The sequence below is a fragment of the Wasmannia auropunctata genome, unplaced genomic scaffold, assembly GCF_000956235.1.
Source record: "Wasmannia auropunctata unplaced genomic scaffold, wasmannia.A_1.0 LD336078.1, whole genome shotgun sequence".
Lineage (NCBI taxonomy): Eukaryota > Metazoa > Arthropoda > Insecta > Hymenoptera > Formicidae > Wasmannia > Wasmannia auropunctata.
In genome coordinates, this window is record NW_012026812.1 from 1913839 (window position 1) to 1937305 (window position 23467).

The window sequence follows — 23467 nt, forward strand, 5'->3', positions numbered from 1 at the left end:
ACGAATTTGAAAGGCAAATGTCGCGCGAACGCGAACAGCACGCGACTCTTCCCACTCTGCTTCGTCGCGCAATTGGTCTCGCAGCGCTTATATTAATTTACGTTATCGCCGCGCTTGCGAAAGCACACTCCGCCAGTATGTACACGACAGTTTTGAATGCTGCGTCCTGATGTGAATACACCCACCCCATCATGCTCCGCGTCCTCGGAACCGCAAAGGATTGATTACGGCGATGGGGATAATTATGCGGCACGCATTTGAATTGCTTTCAGAATACCGGGAGAACTTGCCGCGGTACGACAGCGGCGTCAAGAGGCAAGACGTCGATCACGTTTTCTTGCGCTTCGGGAAACGACGTTAGAACCATGGCATCACACCTTCCCCTCCGCTCTCTATTCGCAAGCGATAAACGATTCGAGTTACCCTTTAAGTTTCCCCATTTCGATCGTCCCGTCGTCGAGAGAACGTAGTTGAGCACGTCTATCGAAAGAAAAGAAAATAAAAAAATGCCAAGGAGGAAAAGAAAAAAAAGAACAGAGAAGAGCATGAGAGCCCGCAACAAGGCCGCCGTAAGACGATCGACTCTAATCGCGTTAATATGTCTCGTTTAACAGTCAAATAATTTTTACTGTGTCTAAACAGCACTCACGAAGAACAAATTGGCTCCCCTCCCCCCTCGAGCGTTCCCTGAATCGTTCCCCCGCACGCGAAAGTATAAAGTATATATCTCGTTAAACGCATGGATTTTAAGCGCGTCAGCGCTCAATTTAGTCTAATTTCGCTCTCTTTGTTCGGCAAAAGCGTGAAGTTTGAAGGAACTTTAATTAGCAATTACAACGTATATTATATTGCAGCGACTATTAACGGCCAACGTTTCGTGGAACAAAAATTTCACGCGTTACGAGATAATTTCATTACAAGATAATTTACAAGATTTTGATAATATAAATAATTTTCCTCTGAACACTTTATGTCCCGACAGTCGCTAGAGCACACAAAGACATAATCGTGTTTCGCTCGAAAGAGAAAAATTAATTAGATAGTTACGAAAATAAAAAACATGAGTACCGCGACCATATTCCTTGCGTTATGGTCTCACATAATTTTGCGAGTAACCGCCAAATGTCAAACTGCTGAGTATTAAAATCCACGAAAGTTCAAGCTACTCTCTCAATTCTATATGTTGCCTCACCACAAATAAAGAGTGTATCGTAACGATGTGCAACCATTCCAATACCTATCACACTGTACCACACTGTGAATGTTAACCGAATTTCCTCGTCTATATTAATTAATCAATCAATTAATTATCAATGCACTATCTTAGCTATTAGATTATAGGCCAGATTAACATCGCCATTTTACGAGTGTAAGAACGTAGGAACGTTGCGTCGATATCGATCTTTCGCGCCGCGACTACTATTTCCAATTAATAACTCTCGTCCTCGCGTCGCTTGCGAGATGGGTATAATGATCCACCATGCGAAAGTAAAGAGTGTCGTGCGGTCTACGCGCGCCATTCATTCTGCAGATCAATCACTTTGCGCCGCGTAACGCGATCAGTGACACGGGCGATTAGTCTGAGAACGTAAGATTTAATTAAATCAAACCTAAATTAAATTTATTCAAATTAATTCCCGGAATTACTCCGTTAGCATTACCTCGAATCCGTACGCCCGCGCGTTTTGCTATTTAATTTAATTCCAAATGAGATTTGTGTGCTAGATTATATTTCGGTGTTACATACAGGACTATCTCAGAATTGAAGAGAACCGGACTCACGGCGTTATTTCACGAAGATTGAAATTAATTTTTTCCCCGATAGAAAAATATCGAAAAGAAATTGCCGCTGTATTCGCAACTTTTCGTTTTATTTAATATCCGGTTGAATACATTATCAACGTTAAATGCAAAAATTTTATTGAAATAAATTATTCTCGAGTGATTAACGGTGAATTTTACTCGCGGTAGAAAAACATCGAAAAGAAATTGTGCCGCTGTTGCTCGCAACTTTTCGAATTTCGTTCCGTCGAATATCTTGTTGAACATATCAGCGTCAGGAGTATAAAGGGATTTATTAAAGTAAATGAATTATTCTTTAGCGATGAGCGCGACGTTTTGTGAATGGCGCTAAACGAATTCTTATTATTAGTAGACTTATTGTAGATCTCTGAGTTTCATAATGCCCACGTGTTTGTCCGGCACGTTCGGGACTTTGTATATCCATTACAAAAGAACGACACGAGTACAAACACGAATATATTGCACAGCTAAAGTTGAATAAGTGAACCACCGAACTAAATTTAAAATTAAATACTAAGCAGGAGATAAACGAAAATGTATCGCCCGCATTTTATTTCTGTCCCGATGCGTATTAAGGCGACACGCTCGATTCCGAGTCTCGCAATCAATGGAATCGCAATCGATCGCTATTCCCGAATTATTTCCCGCATCAATTGTCTTATTAAGTGCTAGACCAGAGCAATTCCTGTGTCTGTCCCTACGTCCCCTAAGAGATCGCATAATTTTCCAACGTCTCTCTACGTCTTACGTCATCGGATATATTCGCAGCTCGTTATATGGATGTGTTATGTCACTCTCACGGAACAGACGGAATTGTAAAATATGGCTAATGCGACGCGTGTTAATGCACGTACATATTGCGAGGTAATAATATGTTTATTATATATAACAGATAAATATATATATCTATATACATACGCATATAAAGTGATTCTCTCAGAATGCTTTGTCATTTATTACACTACGTGACTGCATCATCCTTCATTTCTCTCTTTCTCTCTCTCTCTCTCTATTTCGCTCTTTTGTTCGCGATATTATCTATTGTATACGGTAGAAAACATTCACAGCCCTCTAAATTACAATATCAAAGCGCTCGAAATTGTAAGTGTCTCTCCATCAAGAATCGTCTATTTGCGTAACGCACTCTTTGCTCCGCTTAGGTCGATTGCGTGAACCTGCGACTTCGGAAAGGAAATTAAGGAAGCGGTATGAATATGCAGCGATGTTTTTGCAGCTTAAATAGCGTCGGATGTTTTTATCGATGTAATTCACGTCACGGAACATCCGCGCGACAAAAGGAATTCGGGGAGAAAAAGGGCAGAAGGAAGAGGATGCCACACGAGCGGGGGACTATATGGGCTCTCGGCGGCTAAGGCTCGATTTCCGGCGACGGGCGAATCTTGCGGAAATCGAGCTGCTGCGAGAGTGCGAGAGCAAGGTGCGAGGGCGGCCGAAGCGGACGAGTGGATCGTGTGTCGACGGGGAGAATCGAGGTAGGCGACATAAAGCTATTATGCAACGAGGGGGCAGGTTTTTGCGATTGCATCTCGCGCGAGAGAGGCGTCGCGTTGCCTCGCGATCGATTAAATTACGTTTAACAGCGTAAAGTCGCTCTGCCACTTTGTACCCAGAGAATCACACTCTCGTTATCCTCGTTTCTCTCTTCCTCCTTTTTTAATTCGCCTAATACATTTAACGCGCACGTCACGTAAGTGCATCAGTGGTCTCGGCCTGTAAAGCGCAAGAAAATATTGCTATGTTTCTACCAGAGCGCTAATATTTTCCGAGAACGTATCTTACGCTTTATTTTCACTCCGTATATTGTCCCGCTGCATTTCTATTGCGGATATTTTAAATTTCCACGTCTCTATTTCTCTCGCTCGCGCGCTCTCTCTCTGTCTTCGTCGTCGGTCTTATTTTCCGCGGTCCACATCTTACGAGTACAATATGAAAAAACCTCCCTGTCTGACAATTTGGAGAACACTGCAATGCATATACGACGTTTCGAGGAACGTATTTTTTTTTATCAAATGAATTTAAACCAGGAATTTAGTATATTTTCTTGAATTATAAAAACAAACGTTATAAAATAATTTTTTACGCGTTGCAAGTATTAAAGGAAATATAGCAATTGTAATATCTCTATTTTTCCCTGAGCGCAATATATACATATGTACATATTTTCCTCACGTCAGAATTTGAGAGCGAACTCAAAGTATGGACCAACTATAGACGCAAGTCAAAAAATGCGCGAAAATCTTGGCACGAGAAAAATTGACACGAGATATATCTTGGCCGATCAATTCATGAAAAGAATACACGGGTCAAGGATTAAGATAAAATATGTTAAAAGCGCGGTTGAATAGAGACAGAATGTGACATTGTGCTCTAATTTGGTGCGAACATACGTCAAATAAATAGGGGAGGAACCATTTATATATATATATATATATATATATATATATATATATACACACGTGGATAGCAGCGTAGAGGAAAAAACGCTCGAATTTGAGAAACGGTTAAGTACGGGCGGACTCCGGAGATTGATGTCCCACCGTCGCGTCGTCGTCTTAGCAATTACCCGCGCGGCAATATTTGTTTCTCCCTACTGCCACCCACTCCCGTCGACCGTCCTGCATCCAAAGTAGCCTTTATCGCGCGAGTACGGTAGACGATTGCGGGATCCCGTCTGTATCATTCTCTAACTTAGCCCATGTGCATCGCCACCGTGTCGTATTTTATTCCGGTAGCACGCAATTTATCTCGTCCACCCCGCGCAAGATCGCCGGCGACAAACTGCGACTGAGCAAACATCATCGCGAGACGTATATTATTCTTGCGCGCGGAAACGCGACGTCGGAATTTACGGTCTTAAATAAATTTACAGTCTGGAAAAGTGTGCGGCCGCGTAACGAATGTACTTCAACGTGCAAATATATTTGTACAATAAAGGAAAAATAATTTCTATCAATCTACTACTACATCATATAAAATAACGTAACGTTAAAAATTTTTTTTTTTTATTAAGAATATATGCGCAAATGTTTATTTTAACAATTTCTTTTCAATAATAGATCGAAAAAAATTTTCAATTCGTTAATTATTTTTATATAACTAACTACATAATTGAAATACCTGGTCTTGCATAAGAGTATGGATCTCCAAGAGATAAAGTCATTTGAAAAGTACCGTGTTAATCGCTCAAAGAAAGAAGCAAAACTAAGTTTTTATAAGACAGAATTGGTCCCAAAGGCATAGCATAGCTGTTTCCCCTTCTTTGCCCCTTCCTTATCTCCTATCCACATTTTACATTTTATTGTGTTTAGCAACATAATTAACAGTTTATTGGAGAATCGTATATTTAAAGTTATAGAGTGACTTTCACGTTCCGCATTAACGACTGTTTACGTTTAGCAAACTTAAACTCGTACTAATAAGATTTATCTCAATTAACGCTCGCGTGAGTTATATATTTTTATATAAAAATATGTTATAATATAACAATATATGTATAATAATATATCAATAACATATAACGCTAATTAAATTAAAGAGTAAAAATTATGCGTATACATATTTACTTTCTTTAAATGTAAATAATTAATTAAAGATCAAATTCAATATTTTAAATGTTTATTAATACTTATTACAAGTCAAATTACGCTAAGAATATAAAATACCTCGGTTAAAAGTAAATTTTTTTATGATTCCATTTTTATATTTTCTTGTGCAGAATTGCTAAAGGAATCGGTTTATACGAAAGAAAAAATTCATACAATATTATTTAATAAAATGTTGACGTTAATGACAGAAAGAGAGAGAGAGAGAGAGAGAGAGAGAGAGAGAGAGAGAGAGAGAGAGAGAGAGAGAGAGAGAGAAAGAGATAAATTACACAGATTTTTGTACTTTACTGATTCTTTTAACTTTTCTTTTATACATACATTTTCTCGAAAAAATAAAGTCATTTCAGATGTTAAATAAACTACAGTTACAAAACTATCCCATAAAAAGTATAGTCTATATATAATCAAAACAGATATGAATAATTAAATATAAAGTATAATATATTCATTTTTTTTCTTTTTTTACATATAATTTCTTTTCGTATATACAATATACTAATAACGAAAAGAATTAAAAGTAAGTATAACGATGATTTTCTCTTTGCTCTTTTTAACAAAAAGTAAAGCAGCTTTTAACAAAAAGAAATTATGATTAGTCGATTCGCTTACTGCTTACGTTTTTCTGTGTACCATGGCCCTTAAAAGAATTCAAAAAGCCCGGAAATAATTGAACAGTGTCGATATTATCAACTATTGTTATAAATTTATGATTTTTAACATAAATAATTGAATAAATCAGAAAAACGTCAATTTTAATGAAAAAAACTTATTTTTCTCCTGAACATAGCATAAATCCATAAAATTTATGAGACAAAGAATTGAAGATTCACGTTTGCCGTTTGAATGAATAAGTTCCTGTAGTTCGAAAAAAAAAACGCAAGTACCGTGGATATTTTTTAAACATAATTTAATAGTGATAACTGGGAAACAAACAATGACATTTTGACTAGAGTTTCATCATCCAACATTTCGCTTCACAGTATTGGATAATATATACTGGATAGTATATGGTCAATCACACAGGTAAATGAGGTAAATACAACATACAATTTATAAATTATATGCCCATACGATGTTAGATATAAGAAATCTTTATCTCGATATTTAAATCGTAAAATATATAACGTTGTCGATAACAATTCGACATTTTTGATTATATATTATTCGAGCGACGAATGCAAAGTTTGTTCGAGTTACAATTGCAATAAGGAACATTCATGTCTGCGTGACTTAATCTTGAATATACATATTCAAACAATTTCTTCGTAATTAACACTCTTCTGTCAATTACAATGGAAGAGTGCCTTATAATCAGCGCAGTATGTATTTTTACAGAATGTGACCAATAACTGAAAAAAAATTAAAAATGCCAAATAATCATCATTATTGGTCATCTCGTTTATTGTCAAAGTTAGCAATATGTCTTTAAATAATTTCTTGCAAACCACTTATCTTTTGTGTTAATAATTTTTTTCGATCATTTACACAACCAAAGGCATTAAGATGAGCTAACCGAATTATTTTATATTTAATTCTTTACGATGACAATCACGTTTCTTTTTTTTTTAAATTAATCTCGCAGACTTCGAAGAATCAAAAAATTTTTTTAGAAACGGTTACCGCTAAGTGTATTAGGTATATCCCGTGTCACGCAGAATATATTATGTACACGGAACTCTTTCTGTACAGTTTTTGAAGGCACCTAGATACCAAAACTATATTGATTTCTGAAAAGGATTTACTTCGTTTATACATCCTGCCTTTAAGAGAATTCTACCATTTATTAAAAAGTTAAATTTAACCTTATGTTTCTCTTAACGTTTTCGAGAGAAACTTTTGAAGGAGAATGGTCCATTCTACAGATTAATGTCCTATTTATGAAGTAGTCTGTTATTTGTAGCGCAATCGGTAAAGAAAAATAAATTTATATATTTCTATAGTTTCTACGTAAGTTAAAATCATTTATAATTGCGATTAAGCTATTCATAAAAAACTGGAGTAAAATCATTACCTTTCCGATTGTACCATCAATAACGGAGTACTTTGGTATTGAGTATTTATTAAGTTTTTACAAAAAATTCAAAGTATCATACAATTGGGAAAATTAATAGCGACATCATCATACGATATCATAATAAGGCTATTTCATAGGGTAAGATATCCCCTCTATAAAACATTACATATGTATACAATTTAATCACGAGGATTCATAAATATTTAGTTATACGATAGATATTAAATATACAAGATATTTTAAATCCATAACAACAGAATGATAAATAATTATACCTCTTTATCATATTTTATTACGTTCTATTATATTAATTTGTAAAGAAAATAATATCTTTAATTAATTATTGAATTTTTTACCTTGGTAAAATAAATTAATAAATAACAATGTCGATTGCTACGAAGAAACATTTTGAGATTAGGCATTATGCAATGCAATAAAAGTCTCGCGGAACCGACAGTATACGAATTCTATCTACAGCATTGAGATATTGGCAAATATTTAATCACATCATTAATTGTATTAAATAGTCGTTCATGGCGGCGCCGAATGTGGAGGCTGGGGTCAGCAATTTGAAGCAGCGCTGTGCTTCTCGTCCGCATAATAGGACACAGTCACAACGTCGCCACCCACGTTAATGAGACATTGACCCTGAAATCGTATATTCTTTATGAAATATGCAACAAGCGTGGGAATGTGCATGCAAGTAGGACAATGTTTTTCTTTTTTACTAACTTGATTTTTGTGAGGGCTGTGAAGAAGCACGCACTGCGTCATAAAGAACGCCACCATGGCGTTACCGCCTAATGCCGTAATGTGCGCGCGAACAATCGCCAAAACTTCCATTACGAAACTGTGGGTGAAGCCACTCAATCCGCCGTTCTGTAACACGCCATCGTCGGGATCGTTAACATTGCACTTATAACACTCCGTCGAGAATGATCGTTACTCATACAAAACTCACCTCCCTTATTGACGTACTTTCGCGGATAAAAAAGAAATTTAGGTTGCCTTGATACCTTTCTATCCTTCCACCTGGTAGATAAGACAAAGGTGTTATGTCTACGCCATATCTTCCTTTCAAAGGCACCTATAATGAATCGAAATATAAAGAAAAATCTTGTTATTCACGCTTAGCATTTATCAAATTTATTAAATATATATATATAAAGAAAAAATCCTTACATGTTTACGTCTATGAGTAGTGAATGACTTTAAACGCAAAGGTGAGCGTGGTCTTGGCTTTTGTACAGGGGTACCACTTAGGGTCGCGAGATTTCCTACACAAGTACGTGTTGCATTGTCAGACGTGACATTGTTCTCCAGATGATCCTCGTCTAGGCTAAATATCATATCACTGTCATCTGCCAGAGGAAATAAAAGAATTAACGTCCTTCCTTTAAAATATATATTTAGGGATGACATTAGACGTTCAAGAAAAATGTAACTATAACCGTGGATTGTAATATAAAATCCGATAATTTCTGCTAAAAAAAAAATGTAAACGTAATTTGTAAAAAAGAGCTGCTTCAAAAAGTACCTGACTTTCTCACTTGATCCTTGCTCAAGGAACGGCACACGATTTTCCGTTTATATTTATTCGCATTCAACAGTTCTCCCAAGCCGAGTGCCATACCAACGACAGTCAGCTGTATCTCGTCTTGTTCCGATAATGCTACTTTAAACTGCATATCGCACAGCGCACAGGGAACCATCCGTCTTAATTTGAAATACAAGGACTAAAATAAAGCGAGAAACGTTTTTAATAAAAATGGAAATACTTTCTCTTCGCGAGGCGTACTTTCAATCGCGAGTAAACATATACGCGAGCAAACGTGCCGCCGCAAAGTAAAGACGTTTCCCTGCGAAACACATTTCAGAGATGAAAAAAAAAATCTGTACCTGAAGTAATCTGGCAAAATATTTCGACGGCATCGACGCGAATTGTCCCATGGGAATTTTAGCCCTTGAGATTTGCGTAAACATTTGTAAATTTCTGACGATTTCCAAATCCTCGAGGCCAGGTATCGTCTGCGTGTTAACGACGTGAAAATCGTCGGGCGGTCTGTTGTCCATCAACGACGATATCCGGTCCATGTCCTCGATGTCGTCGACTTCCAGGACGCACGCGTCGCGAGTGCCCAGTCCAAGATCGAGCTCCGGCAGGTCCTCGTCCGACTCGTCTGTGTCGGAAGTGCTCGGAATGCGTCCGTTTTCGACTTCCTACAATTCACGCCACGGTTTAGGATTAATCGATCAAACCTTAGGACGATATTATTTCTGAAATAAAAATTCAGAGTTATCTATAGTCGCACATACGTTGACTCCGATAGGTTTCAGACGGTAAAACTCTCTATTCTTCTTCACCGTATCGACGATGGACTTTTGCATCTCCCCCAATTGATCCTCGTTGTGCCACGAATTGCCGGACGCTATTTGCGGGATGGTGGGCGGCGGCAGCGCCGTCAAGTAGACCGCGGTGCCCACCGCCATGCCGATTACGAAGCGTTCCCCGACGGAGACCTGCAACCTGAGCCCGAACACCGCATTCATGCCCTTCATCTTGAGCTTGTTCAGCAACAAGCTGTGCAGCTCGTATTCCAAGAACGGCAGGCAATCGGATATCTCCTTCGCGTTCAACTCGCCCCGCAGGTCCTTCTTGCTCTTGCAGACGGTCGCCTGAATGAAGCAGCCCCGCCCGGTCGTCGGTACGTTCGCGGGCACTTCTATGGTGGTGAACATCACGTCCGGGACTTTGGCACGCTTGCATATGGCGCACTTCGACACGTTGACCCTGAACGGCACGCTACCCTCGCTGTACGGGAGATGGCACAGGTTGCATCGCAGCTGAGACTGGCCGCAGGTGGCCTGATCATGATCGTTGCTCTCGGCAGGATGCTTGCACACCTTCCCGTTCTGCCGTTCCGAGTGAGTCACGACGGACGCGTCGCCGTCGACCCTCTCCGCCTTCTGGATCGTCACGGACTTCTGCTGGCCCTTCTCCGCATCCACGGCGGCCGCGGGCACGCTTTGCTGCAGTTTATTCAGAACCACGCCGTCCGGATCCTGACCGGAATTATGAAAATTTATGACTGCCGCGGTGCCGGAAGCACTCAGCACGCACACGTCGTCACTGTAGGGGAAATAATTGCACGCACGTTGTTTGATACAACGTTTGACAGACCGTTGAAAGTGAAGAGTTAAAAACTTACGTGAGACTACTACTGTTCTTATTAAAGTGAAAAAAATTCGTGCCTTGCGGTGGCAGCGTCATGTTCCGCGAATACAAAAAAAAAGCCTTTACCATATACTAGTTTCTTCCTTGTAGCCTATAACAACGTTGCAGCCCAGCGCTCTCGCGTGCGACCTAACTTCCATCCTAATTTCGGTCCACCACGAATCACGGCCTTCCGGCTCCTCCAGATTACTTATCCTCTCGAGTAACTTCACCGACTTCGAGCTCACTAGACCGCCTGTGCACACAATTCAAGTTGTTACTGCGTTCGCGTTACTTTTGCATGCTTTTTTTTTTCAAGCGAATACGACTGGATTTATCGTTAGTAATAAATTACTGGATATGACGCCTCGCTACATCCAGCTGAAGGTCTTGGAAGATGCGTAAAATAAACTTAATTACCTATATGTAATATGAAGCCAGGTGGATAATGTTGCATAGTGATGAACGGATACTCTAACATTTCCAACGTGTCTTGATTCATAGGTCTGACCACCGCAGTCGGTGTCCTTAGGGGTCCCGCTATCGATTTGTCACTACTGCCAAGAGAGTTACCTGAAACACGATGTAATTTTTTTTCACCCTTTCCTCTCTCCCTTTTTAATCGAATCATCAAATTCGTTAGAACTGAATCCTAAATATTAGCAATATATTGCATGGATTTTACAGACATTGCGACTTGTCTCTAAACAAATAAAGATGAAAATGAAGATAGAAAGTAATCTCTCCTCTAACTGTTTCGATTGCGCTGTACAATAATCGTAGTGTGATTCCCATACGTTAACTTATCTTTGCTTAGAGGAACAGCTCGGTATACCTTTAGGCGTGACGCTCAGATCGGAATCGCTCGATCTCCGGTGAAGCGGCATGCTGGCGAGCGTTCTGGTCGCCGGTGACTGGGACATTTTCGCGGCCACCGTGGGAACGGCCGGAAGCGGGCAGGACGGACTGACCGACGCCTCGTCTTGCTGCCTAAGATCGGGAGAAGGACGGGACACACGCGAGTTGTAAGTCATATTAGCATTGTTAGTGGGCGTTAGAGCGCTATTATCAATATGACGTGACGTTTCCTCTAGATTACAGACGCAACTCACTGCGGGCACCGCGTCGGGTTCGCCGCGGTCGCTCCTCGGCGACTTTCCCGAGGCGCCGGATGGACCACCGTCATGCGGACGGTGCGAGTACGCGGGAGACGGCGGGGATGCGCGCGTGCAATCGGTTAAACTGACGAGGGAGGAGCCGCAGGAACGGGAGGTGGCACGGGGGATCGGACGGTGACCCGAGGAGAGGCGCTCGGGAATCGAGCGTACGCGAGGAACGCGAAGAAGCACGTCCTTCTCGCGACGCCCGTGCGACACCGCGCGCCTCCCCGTGGACGCGCCGCGGGAAGGAAACCTGTCAGACGAATTCCTCGACTTTCTCGAGCCCTGCTTGCGGGACGACGACGCCTTCCTCTCGTGCTTCCTCTTCTTGCTCCTCCTCGACGAGGCGGCTCTCTTGCTGCGACGCGTCGCGCGCGCGGACACCATCATCCTCGTGTCGATCAGCTTGATCAGGTCGCGCATGCATCTCCGTCTGTGGACGGTCACGGTCGCGCGGGCTTCTTCGTTCGACAGGCTGGACAGGCGTGTCGTCGCACGCGGTAAACTGACGGCCGGATCGTCTCTCTCCCTGTCTGCGTTCGTTCCGCGAATTTCCGATTCTTCGGCGGGAGACGGAGATTCCCTGTTCTGTCGATGAGCGGATTGACTGCGGCGCTCCCGACATAAATCACGCTCGTGTTTCGTCAGATGAACGAAACGATGCGTCTCGGGACTCGAGGAGCCGGATGTAGCACTGCTACGTCGCTTATCTTCCTTTACTTCCAAACTTAGCATCAGACGCTCGTTCCCGGAAGTGTCGGACGCCTGTCTCGCGTAGTCGATTTCTCGCTTCTCGGACGAATGGTGAGTTAATTTCGGATCAAAGACACCAGCCTCGGTCAGAACGTGTGAATTTGTGGCATCCCGCCGACTCGCGCTTGTCGAGAATCCGGACGTGTCGATCGACGTATCCGAGTCTGTGGTCTCTCGCGTGTCCACGGTGATTATGGGGATCCGCGACACGGTACCTTCCGCTAAATTCGAATTCGACGGCGAACGATTCGCCACGTCCGATTCTATCTGCAGCGTGGAATCCGTGCAGCTTTCCGCGCTGGAGTGCGTGATGGGCATCCTCTCCTGGAGGCTCGACGAGTCCTCCGCTCTGTCGGAGTCGACCGAGTCGTATCTCGAATCGTCCAAGATATTGTAACCGGCGGTGTCGTCCTCCGACAATTCGTCGCCCGTGGAATTGTCGTCGTCGCAGGAGGATATCTCCGTCTCGTCGATCGAGGACGCGACGTCCTGCCTCTGCCCCTCGTTCCCCTGAACGTTGCTGTCCGTATTCTCGCGAGGTTTCTCTCCGCAACCTCCTTCCGTCTCTTCTGTCTTCACCTCCTCGTCGGGTCGCTCGTCGCTGGGAAGAATCGAAACAGGCTCGGTATTCCCGACATTCGCCAGAGGCATGTTTTGTATAGACCCGATCAATAAGGCCGCCATTATGCTACCGGTGGCCTTGGCTTCCTTGCGATTCCTCTCAGGATTCATGGCGAACGAGCCGATCGTGCCGGTGTCGGAGTCGCGATCGGACTTCGCGGCAGAGTGACTCTCCTCGCCGACCGAGTCAAATTTGCCGCGTAGATGTTCGATTTGTTTGGCGAGGCGGCCCCTCCTCGGCGACTCCTTCCTCGCGTCCTCCGACGGCGACGTCAGGATGGTGCGTACGGATCTCACCGTCTCGTCGATCAAATTCCGGCCGATTTCCGGAGACGGAGTGAGATTCGGGGAGGCGCTGGACCCGGCCATCCTCAGGCTCAACGTGCTCGACGTGTCGGATCGTAGAAACGGGATGCGCCTGACACGGTTCCTTCGCGCTGCGGCATACCCGTTCGGCGCCACGGCCACGTTCGCAGCGCGTTCCAGGCGCGTCAGGGACAACGTGGACTGCGCGTGAAATAGGAGATTTCTGCTTATGCGAATGGGATACGAAGCGGGAATAGAAATGGGGATGAACGGCGCGCTATTGTCGTCGGCATAACGTTCCGTTCGCGCTATCGTGCGTGAGGAAAGCGCGAGTGCGATCCTATATGCAGACGCGTAGGGAGTAGGGAACAAGAAGAAAAGTATCAATTAATCTTCGTACACTTCCTAGAAAAGTACGTTATAATTAAGAACAATGAAACGGATCTGATTTAAGCGATCGGGAAAGAATATATATAATTAATTATTTATTTCTGCTTTTTGCAGAGGAGACAATATAACAGAGATTTTTTTTTAACCACACTGTTAAATCTATAGTGTCAAATTTAACTTTATTTAAGTCGCCACTGCTCCTACTTAATAAATAATTATTTTTAACTAAAACGTTGGAGTTAAATAATTAAAAAAAAAACAATTGAAATTTAACTCAAATTTGGATTAAAATATATCGTTTTATTTAAAAATAACTATATATTAAGTAGAAGCAGTGGCGACTTTAATAGGATCAAATTTTACACTATAGATTTAACAGTGCAGGTGCTTTAAGAAAATTGTAAAACGTAAAGCTGATCCTATTACACGAAGAAGATCAAATCAAATTGGTAGATATAGAATCAACCAAAATATCTTAGTTTCAATTAAGTGTCAATTCGGACATCAACGTTTTATTAACGACGCTACGCAATTTAAATCGATCTGTTCGCGAAGTAACGAGAAATGAAGGGCAATCTATAATCATCATCTAATTGTACTCTGCAGAATTAGATTAATTCGTCCAATAAATTCGGATCGCCCATCCATCTATTTGCCGCAAATTATTTTCAGCCACGGGGACAGAGAGAGCGTAAAATAGAGATGGCTATATTTCCTTGTACGAAATTCTCGAAATAGCTCGTTCGCGGACGCCAACTTTATCGTAGATTACACGAGTTGGCGACACACGTACTTAATTGGCTCGTACGATCGGCCAGACGCAATTGCGCGTGATAATTTACCGTTTATCATTTACGACCGAATGGCGCAATTTACGTTTAGACAAGGACTTGCCCGATAATCCATAACTAGATACACAATAGAGGCACTTACTCCTCGATATTGACGCTGTCGCAAGGAAAGCCGAGAACATCGTGCAGTTTTACGAGCGTCACCGCCGTGCCTATCCCTCTGGCAACGATACCGGACTCGCCTTCCAGATCGAAGTTTTGAAGATACCTGAATGCCAAATATATATCGAATTATACAATAAAATAACGATCGTATCTAAATACTGTGCGAAAGGTCTCAAATTAATTTCTCATTTAGTTTCCACCTCGAGCGATGTGGCGAAGTAATAAAAATAATTTTTACGCTTCGGTTAAATTAATTTTTTTACGCGAAAGTTTTACGCCTAGAAAGAATAAAATTTACCCAATCACGGCATTTCCACCGAGATCCAATGCCTTCAATCCGATCTTTCTCTGGACTTCCCCGCTCAATTTGAAAAACAGAGTCTGCCGTGCCTCGTTCGACGCTCTAGGCGTTCTAATTTTATCGATCCACTTGTATTCCGGATCGTCACTAACTACGAGCTCTTCAACAAATCCATGTATCATTTGCGCATGATATCCGTATGGTATATTGGGTGCTGAAATGTATCCAAACTTATTACAGATCGCAAAATACTTCTTTTAGTAAGTTTACATAAGTAACGTAAACATTCAATTTTAAAAGATAGTAATCTTCATGTAATAAAAAATATAAAATGTGCAAAATCAGTCACAAATATAAGATAAAAATATATTCTACATAAACATTAAATTTTAAAAGATAGTAATCTTCATATAATACAAAATATAAAAATTATGAAATCAGTCACAAATATTAAATAAGATAAAAAGATATTCTACGTAATGATATTAATTCTTTTTCCCTTAAAACTGTCAGTATGTCCGCGAGAATTAAATATGCTCACAGTAAAAAAATTGTACACCACAGGACGACTGTCTGAATTTGTTAAAATCAGAGAACAGCTCCACCTTAATGATAATATTAACTTCGCCGCGTATGCCATGCATCGTGTCGAATACAGGTATCCATCCGGTCATAACTGATCCTGTGAACAAACACGCAAGGCAAATATTACAAATAAAGAATATTTTTAAAAATATATGCAAAATATGTAATGAATATTTCTTATATCATATGTATATCACCTTGCGAACCGGCACTGGTGTTCGTAGTTGCCTCCAGGGTCCAAATGTTCTTCACCGGCGGCAGCATACCGGGCAGCAACAACGGATTCAGATTTACGTAAACCTTGCCTATCGCATCGTTGGCGGAGTAAGTGTCGTGGTCCATCAGTCTGATTTGCAACGGCTCGTCCTGCAGCTCCGCGTCGTCGACTTCAAACCTATACCATTCCGAGTTCCACTGCGGATTCAGGGACTTGCGGCACACGTCTGTCTTGTAAGTTATATTGCCGAACTTCAGCTCCACGTAGGCGTCCGTCGTGTCGCCGGAACGGTCCATCACCGGCAGGTTGCGACCCGCCAGTATCTTCACCTTTATCTTCCCAGGCATCGTGTCGTCTCGGTGCTCAACGAGCGACCTGCACGTGAAGGTATAAGATTCGTGTTTACTTATCCGTGCATCGATCACGTTAAAATTAATAGAAAAAAGTTTATATTTATAATATTTGGATAATATAAATTATAATTTACGGACGAATTTGTTACAAATTATATAGAAATAGACAGAAAGACATAAATTTATAATCAAATATTATATATATATTTAATATTTGTATTAAACATATATTAAATATATATCTGCAAATGTGTACGTATATCTGTGTTTTTTCGCGCCAAACGGTATGTCACATTTACGCCCATCGAATAGGACAGATTTTCACGCTTTCATTAATTTCGTCGCGATTTGTGTGGACGCCTTATAAGGGCCGCAATAAATGCTCCAGGAACCTGCTCCCGAAGTAGACGTTCAATTCGGAAACACGATTCGTGAGACACACGATGTCGGGGCGGCACTTGGGGGGGAGATTCGTCGCGAATTTCGTTAGCGACGTTCACTTACCACGTCCCGCATCTAGCTCGGCAATGACACTTCGCGAGTGACTCAATAACGAGCGGTTTGTCAACCGGGGTAATCACATCTTCCCGATTTTCTCGCTCGACGAGTAACCTCCCGATCTCACGCACTCTCTCTCTCTCTCTCTCTCTCTCCCTCGGCAACCGCTGAACCGCCCGGCCCGGTCCGATTTGGAGCAGCTGGCGCCATCTAGCGGCGTCCGCGGGAACCGCGCGTCCTACCGGCCCGCCGCTCGCTGTTGTCCCCTACTGCACGGTAACCTATAAAAAGCTGGTGGAGGAAACGGACGGAGCGCGGCAGCCGAGCCGAGCAGCCAGTCCACCGGACCGGAGAGACGGACGACCCGTGCGAGGAGATTCGCGGCCTTTAAAATGGACGACGAGAGCGACCAGGAGACCTCGACGATCGAGGACGACTATTACACGTTCCTGAACATCCCGAGAAACGTGAGAATCGCGTCGTTCCCCGGCGCGCGATCCGTCCGATTGCGAGTATACCCGCAGCAGCGGCTTTCCCAGGCGGACCTCGCGCGCGGCCCTCCACGTGACGTGCCCCTTCACGCCCTGGGCACCGCTGACGTAACACCACCACCTCCCCGGGAGATCCGTTTCCTCGCGACCGACGCGACGAATGAAAACTGACGAGCGCGACGTCGAACGCTGGCCGCCTCGTTTTCCCAGGCAGCATTTATCATTCGGCCTGTCGTAGAACATTTTGCCGCGGAACGCAAATGTCCGGTTCGGTGCTCGCATGCGAATGAACGTCACGTTTAAATCCGTCCGTCTCGATCTTTTCTCTCACAAAAGCCACCTTTTCTTACGCATGACGCAATTATGCGCTCTCTGCTGGTAATGACTTCTTTCGACGACGATTCCAGGCCAGTCCCGAGGACATCAGCAATGCGTACCGCAGACTCAGTAGACTCTACCATCCGGACAAGCACACGGACCCGACGCTTAAGAAGGAAGCGGAGATCCTTTTCAATCGCACGAAGAAAGCTTACGAAGGTACAACACACTTGATTTGTGACACGCGCGTATTCGCGTCGAAAGATTTTTGATTTAGAATTGTTCTGTGCAGCCGATATCCCGCAACTATTTCCGTCATCACCGTTTGTTATTATTATCGTAAAAATGTTATAAAGTAAAACAATATTTCATTTACTTGCAATACGAATTTTTTTATCCAAGAGCATAATGTGACGTGTATGCGTGATGTGTATTGATTTATTTAATTATGAATATTGAACGTAACACCTGGTATTCGTAGTGTTGAACGATCCGCATCAGAGGGCGATTTACGACTCGCTCGGGATCCGCGGATTGGAGACGGAAGGATGGGAGATTGTGCAGCGTACGAAAACGCCTCAGGAGATTCGCGAGGAGTACGAGAGGCTGGCGAGGGAGAGGGAGGAGAGACGGCTGGAGCAGCACACTAATCCCAAAGGCACTGTAACGGTAAACATCAATGCCACCGATCTTTTCAGTAGATACGATGAGGATTACAGCGACGATTACAACGACGGGTAAGATCGATCAGTCTGTATTGTTATAAATAAGACATCGGCTACGATAAGACGCAGTAAAAGAGACGTTGTTTAATAATGATATTCTAATTATTAAGCAATATTATCAAATTGAATTCGACAATCGTAATTCCTCGATCCAGAAAGTTTATGAATATGGTTTCTGCGCAGCGGACTGTTTTCGTGCATCGAAGTCAGCGGGATGTCGTTCGCGCAGTCCATCGAGGCGCCCCTCACCCTGAGGGACACCGTGACCATGTCCGGCCAGCTCGGGACCCAAAACGGCACGGGTTCCGGGTCGATCAACGTCTCGGCGAAACGGCTGATATCCTCGAAGGGCTGGGTCGAGGTCGAGGTCGGGGCCGGCAACGGCCCGACGTTCTCCCTCAAGGCGTTTCGCACGTTGACGAAACGATTGTTTTGCGACGGGGCGACGATACTGCAATTCACGTCGCACGGCGTGAAGGCCGGCTACGTTGGGAGTACGTTCACTCTTGCGGTTTTCGTAGTATAATTGTAATTCCCCATGTAATTCTTTTTTAGTTCCAATATTATTCGGCGACACATGCGTGCATCTCGAAACGAGCGTTGTTTACGTTTGCAGCTCTTGCGATGCAGCTGGATAAACACACGGTGGGATACCTCACGTACAGAGCCGGCATTCAGGACGCCATGAGCACCATGATCGTGAGAGACACGTCCCGATCGTACACGGCGTTTTCTATACATTTCGGACTTTTACATTCTTTCGTCAGCCTTAACTATACCTATAAGATGGAAGAGAAGCAACTCAAGCTTCGCGGTAGTGTCAAGTTAGTACTGTTGGCGTTATTTATCATCCCGTCAACGGTAAATTTGAATTACTGTGCGTAATAACCGTTCCGTATGAATTTACAGAGCCGGAACGTTCGGCGCGTTTCTCGAGTACGGCGCGGAAAAGAAGGTCTCCAAGCACAGCTCGGTCTCGGCGGCGGTACGCATCGGCGTGCCGACTGGCGTCACGTTGAAACTTAGACTGAGCCGCGCCTCGCAGGCGTACACGTTCCCCATCCACCTGTGCGACGAGGTTCTTCCAGCTCCGGTCTTTTACGCCACCGTGGCGCCCATAATCACGTGGACGGTCATCAAGAAGCTCATAATCGATCCCGTCGTGAAGGAGCGGACGGAGCGCGAGAAGGAGAAGCAGAAGGAGCTGAACAAGTCCAGAATGATGGAGAAGCAGAGGGAGGCGAAAGCGGCCACCGAACTGATGAAGGAAACGGTCAGTAGGATAAGAACCGAGGAGGAATCCAAGAAAGGACTAATCATCACCAAGGCACTGTACGGTCGGTTCGTCTATCCCCAAGATCGCTCCACCACGGAAGAAAGCGGACACAGAGACGAAATGATAGACGTAACAATCCCTTTGCAATGCTTAGTCAAGGACTCCAAACTGATTCTTCACAAGGCATCTAAGGTGCGCCCTTATAAAATATCTCTTATATCAAGAGTTTTTATTTTTCACTTAAATCTCTATTGTCTCTTATTTTTTTATCAAGAGTTTATTTTCCGCGAGCTCACATTTTTAATTTTATACAAGAGATTTAATATGCAAACTAATCTTTTTATTGTTCCCGAAATGGATAATGATCAATTCATTTTTGTCTTGAAAACTTTTTAACTCTAATCAATTTTCTATAAACCGAGATTTGTATGAAGGTCGCGAAATACGCGAAAATTGAGATATCACTTGCAAATTATGTAAAATCTTATGCTGTTGCAGAGCCAACTGCCTGGATTTTACGATCCATGTGTGGGAGATGACAAACAGCTTTTGGTACAGTATCTCTTCCATACTCAAACGCATGAATGCGTTATACAGGATGATGTACCTCTCAGGATACCAGTTTCGTGTAAGAATTTGCTTGTCTGTTATAAATAAATTTGTACTTAACGATTTGTACAATGTATATATATTTATATATGTTTCAGCACACAAGGTGAACACTACTTGACATACAGATTCGACAATGAAACCAAAAACCAGTCGTCGGAGTTCCCGTCAATGATCAACGTTACTTCGGTGTAGATTTGTTCATTTTTAGAAATTTAATTTTACATAAAAAGGACACGAGAAAATATTAAGTGTTCGTTGATCCTCAAACTTTGTACATTAATGTCCGTTTTCAGTAAAATGATATTTTATTATTTGAAAATTAATTATAGAATAATATTTTAAGTATGTTAAGTGTCCCGCAGAGAAGTTTTGCGGGAGGAGTATTCTATAGAAGAAGAGAAAAAAAAATAGAATAGATCCTATATAGATGTTCAGTTGTGCTCGCGAAGCCATGAATCGTGAGCTGCACTGAGATGTAACTCACTTTGCTCATTGAAGTCGTATCCCAAATACTTTAGAAAGAGTAAAAAAAAAAGTCAACCCGAACCCACAAATCTGTTTACTGCCTATAGAAATGTAATAATATATATACCACATAAAATAGACGATGTATTATAATTCCAAGTCTCATATTGATCTTTCGGTAGCCATTAAAAGATCATTATGAGCAAAAAGTAACAAGCAGCCATATAGCTACATATGCATATTATTGCATATAGAGAAAGATATTTATCAATTAATTGCACAACTGATTCACTGGACTTGTACTGGAGATGAAATATTAGCGTACGGATTTACTCTTGTACAAAATAGAGATCGTTTTAGACGATAAAATGTATATAATTATATACATAAATTATGTATATAATTTATAATAATATAAAACAGATATCTATATATCCATCTATTCTATATACCTATATATAGAATCTATATATAATATATGAAATATATTTGTATGTACATTTACAAATAGGGACTACGAGTAGCTCGATATTATATCACAAAATAAATTTGCTTGTTGAGTTACACGACGAGGACGCTTTAATCTATCAAACTGAAATAAGTTGGCTCGCGGTAAAATGTTACCAAATCTTTTCCTATCAATACGCTTTTGTTCTTAATTTACAACTTTGTTCTTACTTTCCACAACTTATTCGCAACTAATTCACCAATTACGTACGTTACGTGTTGGCGCTTGACATGACGGATTGCAAAACGTTCGACGTATCGGAGGGTATGAATTTCTCGAGCAAGCTCAACTCGATGTTCCTCGCCTGCAGTTGAGACACCGAGGTCCACGAGCGGTCCTGCTCCAGTCTAAAGGAACCCTTGTAAGTTTGCGGCGGAGCCAAACTGCCCCATTCCTACATTGACAGAAAGTCGACAGAAACGGTTGACAGATGAGATTTTGTAAAAAAAAAAACAAAATAATGATTAGTGGTACAGAAATATGTTATTTACTTCCGGGCTAAGCATGGAAAAGTAAAACTGTCCCGTTTCCCGCTGGTACAGATGATAGATTTGACCAGGTCGCTTCACAAAATTGCAAGCCACATGGTGCAGCTTGGCGTTCCGTTCCGCCTCCAGCAAAATACCCTGGGCCTGTCTTTGCAAAAATCTGATCTGCTCTGCGATCACTTGCAGCTTGTTACATGCATTGGCTTTCACACAGCTGTCTGCCTGTACGAGAAAGCAGTATATAAATATATTATAATAAGATGCATTACAATTTAATTGTATAAACATCATGCAAAGTTATCTTTTCGTTATTACTTTTGCAATTTCTGCAGCCAACTCCATTAAATCCTGCTGGCATGATTTTGTTACAGCGGTTGGGTCCACTAACGAAACACCTTGCGACACAGTGCTTGTTTCCACCAGCGCTATTTTAATGGGAAAATCATTAAATAAATATTTTTCATTACATTCAGGTTTATCACAGATTCAATGGTCAGATTATATATACCTGTACTTAAAAAATCATATGGGCCGTCCGTTGTATTTACTAGACTGCTGTTATCCATTGCACATACAGTTACGGATAATTGCACAGTGGAAACAGAATCTGGCGATGAGGCTTTCCGTTTTTTAAACAATGCAACGCTTGTATATTCGGCAGGTTCTATAATAATTGTTAGTACCGATGCTGAAGATAACCTAATGAAAATCGAAATTTTATTTATTATATATATTGATATTTACATTTAATTCATAAACGACATTCAGGATCTAAGATCCGTGCTGCTTAATTTGACTCAAACATTTAAATGTAAAACTGTAAAACAATTCTTGCTCCGGAGCAACTTACAGAAATGTGGCATCATGCACGGAGAGATTTTACAAAATCGTAGAATGTTATTAAATTAAAAAAAATCTAAATTCACTAGGAAAGACAACTTCGCGAAGCAACTTACGCAAAAATATCTCATTGACTGAAATCATCCGTAATCGCCTTTATTTTTCATAATTAGAACAAAGTGTTTCTGACATCTGAGATGGATTAGCCGCACATGCTGCCAGAGAAGCGTGAGAGCGGTCATGCCCGGACCTTTTGGGTGGGACCGACGATCTCCTCCGTACACTAGCGTCCCATGTCCACGTTTTCAAAACAGGAACTACGTACCACGTCTATCCAAGTGCCGACGGGAGACGCGCGCCGTATAGGCGCAGTGATTTTCCGAGAAATGCCTTTATACAATAGCAATTTCACGTCTCTCGTTAATCATTATGCAACAATAACGTTCTAGAATATTTTATTGTTTAAGTCTTCTCGAGAAAGCACGCTTCGCATTAAAGGGCACGTGAAACTGTTACTATATATAGAGTACATTTCTCGAAAAATTACGTCTCCCGTCGGCGTTTGGAGCTAATTCCTCTTTCTCGTTGATTATCATTATTATTGGAACAATGTTCTAAATCATTTTATCGTTTAATTCTTCTCAATTAAGAGTCAGTTATGTTAAGAAGAATTATACAATAAAATAATTTAGAGTATTGTTGCATGCAATAATCAACGAAAAAGAGGAAGCTCCAAATGCCGACGGGAGACAGTCGCCGACGGAAGGCGTGATTTCTTGAAAAATGCGTAATTAATATAATAGCAATTTCACGTGTCCTTTAATGCAAAGCATATTATGCTTTCTCGAAAAGATCGACCTTATTAATAAAACATTCTAGAACATTATTGTTACATAATAATTAATTAACGAACGATTTTCAGTGTTTATTATGTTTTATTGTAAGAA

General features: G+C 41.9%; 4 protein-coding genes across 8 annotated transcripts in view; 2 read left to right on the forward strand and 2 right to left on the reverse strand.

Annotated features, from left to right (window-relative positions):
* Positions 1 to 2745, forward strand: part of LOC105448801 (myosuppressin) — a 33545-nt gene extending 30800 nt beyond the window's left edge. For all 4 annotated transcript variants that reach the window (XM_011687575.1, XM_011687574.1, XM_011687573.1 and 1 more), the window contains exon 3: positions 273 to 2745. In XM_011687575.1, the coding sequence (XP_011685877.1) occupies positions 273 to 361 (89 nt within the window). In that variant the 3' untranslated portion in view covers positions 362 to 2745. The remainder of the gene's footprint in view (positions 1 to 272) is intronic.
* A 5008-nt stretch (positions 2746 to 7753) lies between these two features.
* LOC105448805 (C2 domain-containing protein 5) lies at positions 7754 to 16944 on the reverse strand. The gene is made up of 15 exons (XM_011687582.1): positions 16804 to 16944; positions 15927 to 16321; positions 15686 to 15826; positions 15142 to 15358; positions 14821 to 14946; positions 11493 to 11647; positions 11078 to 11230; positions 10745 to 10913; positions 9760 to 10573; positions 9343 to 9663; positions 8981 to 9179; positions 8626 to 8804; positions 8405 to 8530; positions 8176 to 8322; positions 7754 to 8091 (listed from the first exon to the last, which is right to left on the reverse strand). Exons 2-15 carry the CDS (start codon positions 16291 to 16293, stop codon positions 8005 to 8007), a joined length of 3201 nt encoding a protein of 1066 aa, XP_011685884.1. The 5' UTR covers positions 16294 to 16321; positions 16804 to 16944; the 3' UTR covers positions 7754 to 8004.
* Positions 16945 to 17081: 137 nt separating this feature from the next.
* LOC105448806 (dnaJ homolog subfamily C member 11) lies at positions 17082 to 20729 on the forward strand. The gene is made up of 8 exons (XM_011687583.1): positions 17082 to 17264; positions 17696 to 17825; positions 18088 to 18343; positions 18515 to 18825; positions 18948 to 19155; positions 19241 to 19799; positions 20106 to 20235; positions 20315 to 20729. Exons 1-8 carry the CDS (start codon positions 17190 to 17192, stop codon positions 20335 to 20337), a joined length of 1692 nt encoding a protein of 563 aa, XP_011685885.1. The 5' UTR covers positions 17082 to 17189; the 3' UTR covers positions 20338 to 20729.
* Positions 20730 to 21143: 414 nt separating this feature from the next.
* On the reverse strand, positions 21144 to 22783 carry LOC105448807 (uncharacterized protein C1orf50 homolog). 2 transcript variants are annotated; one of them, XM_011687584.1, is made up of 5 exons: positions 22637 to 22783; positions 22189 to 22379; positions 21996 to 22105; positions 21684 to 21902; positions 21144 to 21586 (listed from the first exon to the last, which is right to left on the reverse strand). In XM_011687584.1, exons 2-5 carry the CDS (start codon positions 22244 to 22246, stop codon positions 21404 to 21406), a joined length of 570 nt encoding a protein of 189 aa, XP_011685886.1. In that variant the 5' UTR covers positions 22247 to 22379; positions 22637 to 22783; the 3' UTR covers positions 21144 to 21403. The 2 variants fall into 2 exon arrangements, with proteins under 2 accessions (XP_011685886.1, XP_011685887.1); XM_011687585.1 differs by having other exon boundaries at positions 22531 to 22783.
* Between the last annotated feature and the right edge of the window lie 684 nt (positions 22784 to 23467).

Bases quoted from the DNA above. Each gene is read 5' to 3' on its own strand.
- LOC105448805 (XM_011687582.1), bottom strand. From the start codon at position 16,293: ATGCCTGGGAAGATAAAGGTGAAGATACTGGCGGGTCGCAACCTGCCG. The intron at 11,231-11,492 runs GTATACCGAGCT...ATCGTGTTTCAG, and splicing joins TCTGAGCGTCACGCCTAAAG to GTAACTCTCTTGGCAGTAGT. The intron at 8,323-8,404 runs GTGAGTTTTGTA...GGCGTGTTACAG, and splicing joins AAAGTACGTCAATAAGGGAG to AACGGCGGATTGAGTGGCTT.
- LOC105448806 (XM_011687583.1), top strand. From the start codon at position 17,190: ATGGACGACGAGAGCGACCAGGAGACCTCGACGATCGAGGACGACTAT. The intron at 18,344-18,514 runs GTAAGATCGATC...GTTTCTGCGCAG, and splicing joins AGCGACGATTACAACGACGG to CGGACTGTTTTCGTGCATCG. The intron at 19,800-20,105 runs GTGCGCCCTTAT...ATGCTGTTGCAG, and splicing joins TTCTTCACAAGGCATCTAAG to AGCCAACTGCCTGGATTTTA.
- LOC105448807 (XM_011687584.1), bottom strand. From the start codon at position 22,246: ATGGATAACAGCAGTCTAGTAAATACAACGGACGGCCCATATGATTTT. The intron at 22,106-22,188 runs GTATATATAATC...CCATTAAAATAG, and splicing joins ATATGATTTTTTAAGTACAG to CGCTGGTGGAAACAAGCACT. The intron at 21,903-21,995 runs GTAATAACGAAA...TTTCTCGTACAG, and splicing joins TGGCTGCAGAAATTGCAAAA to GCAGACAGCTGTGTGAAAGC.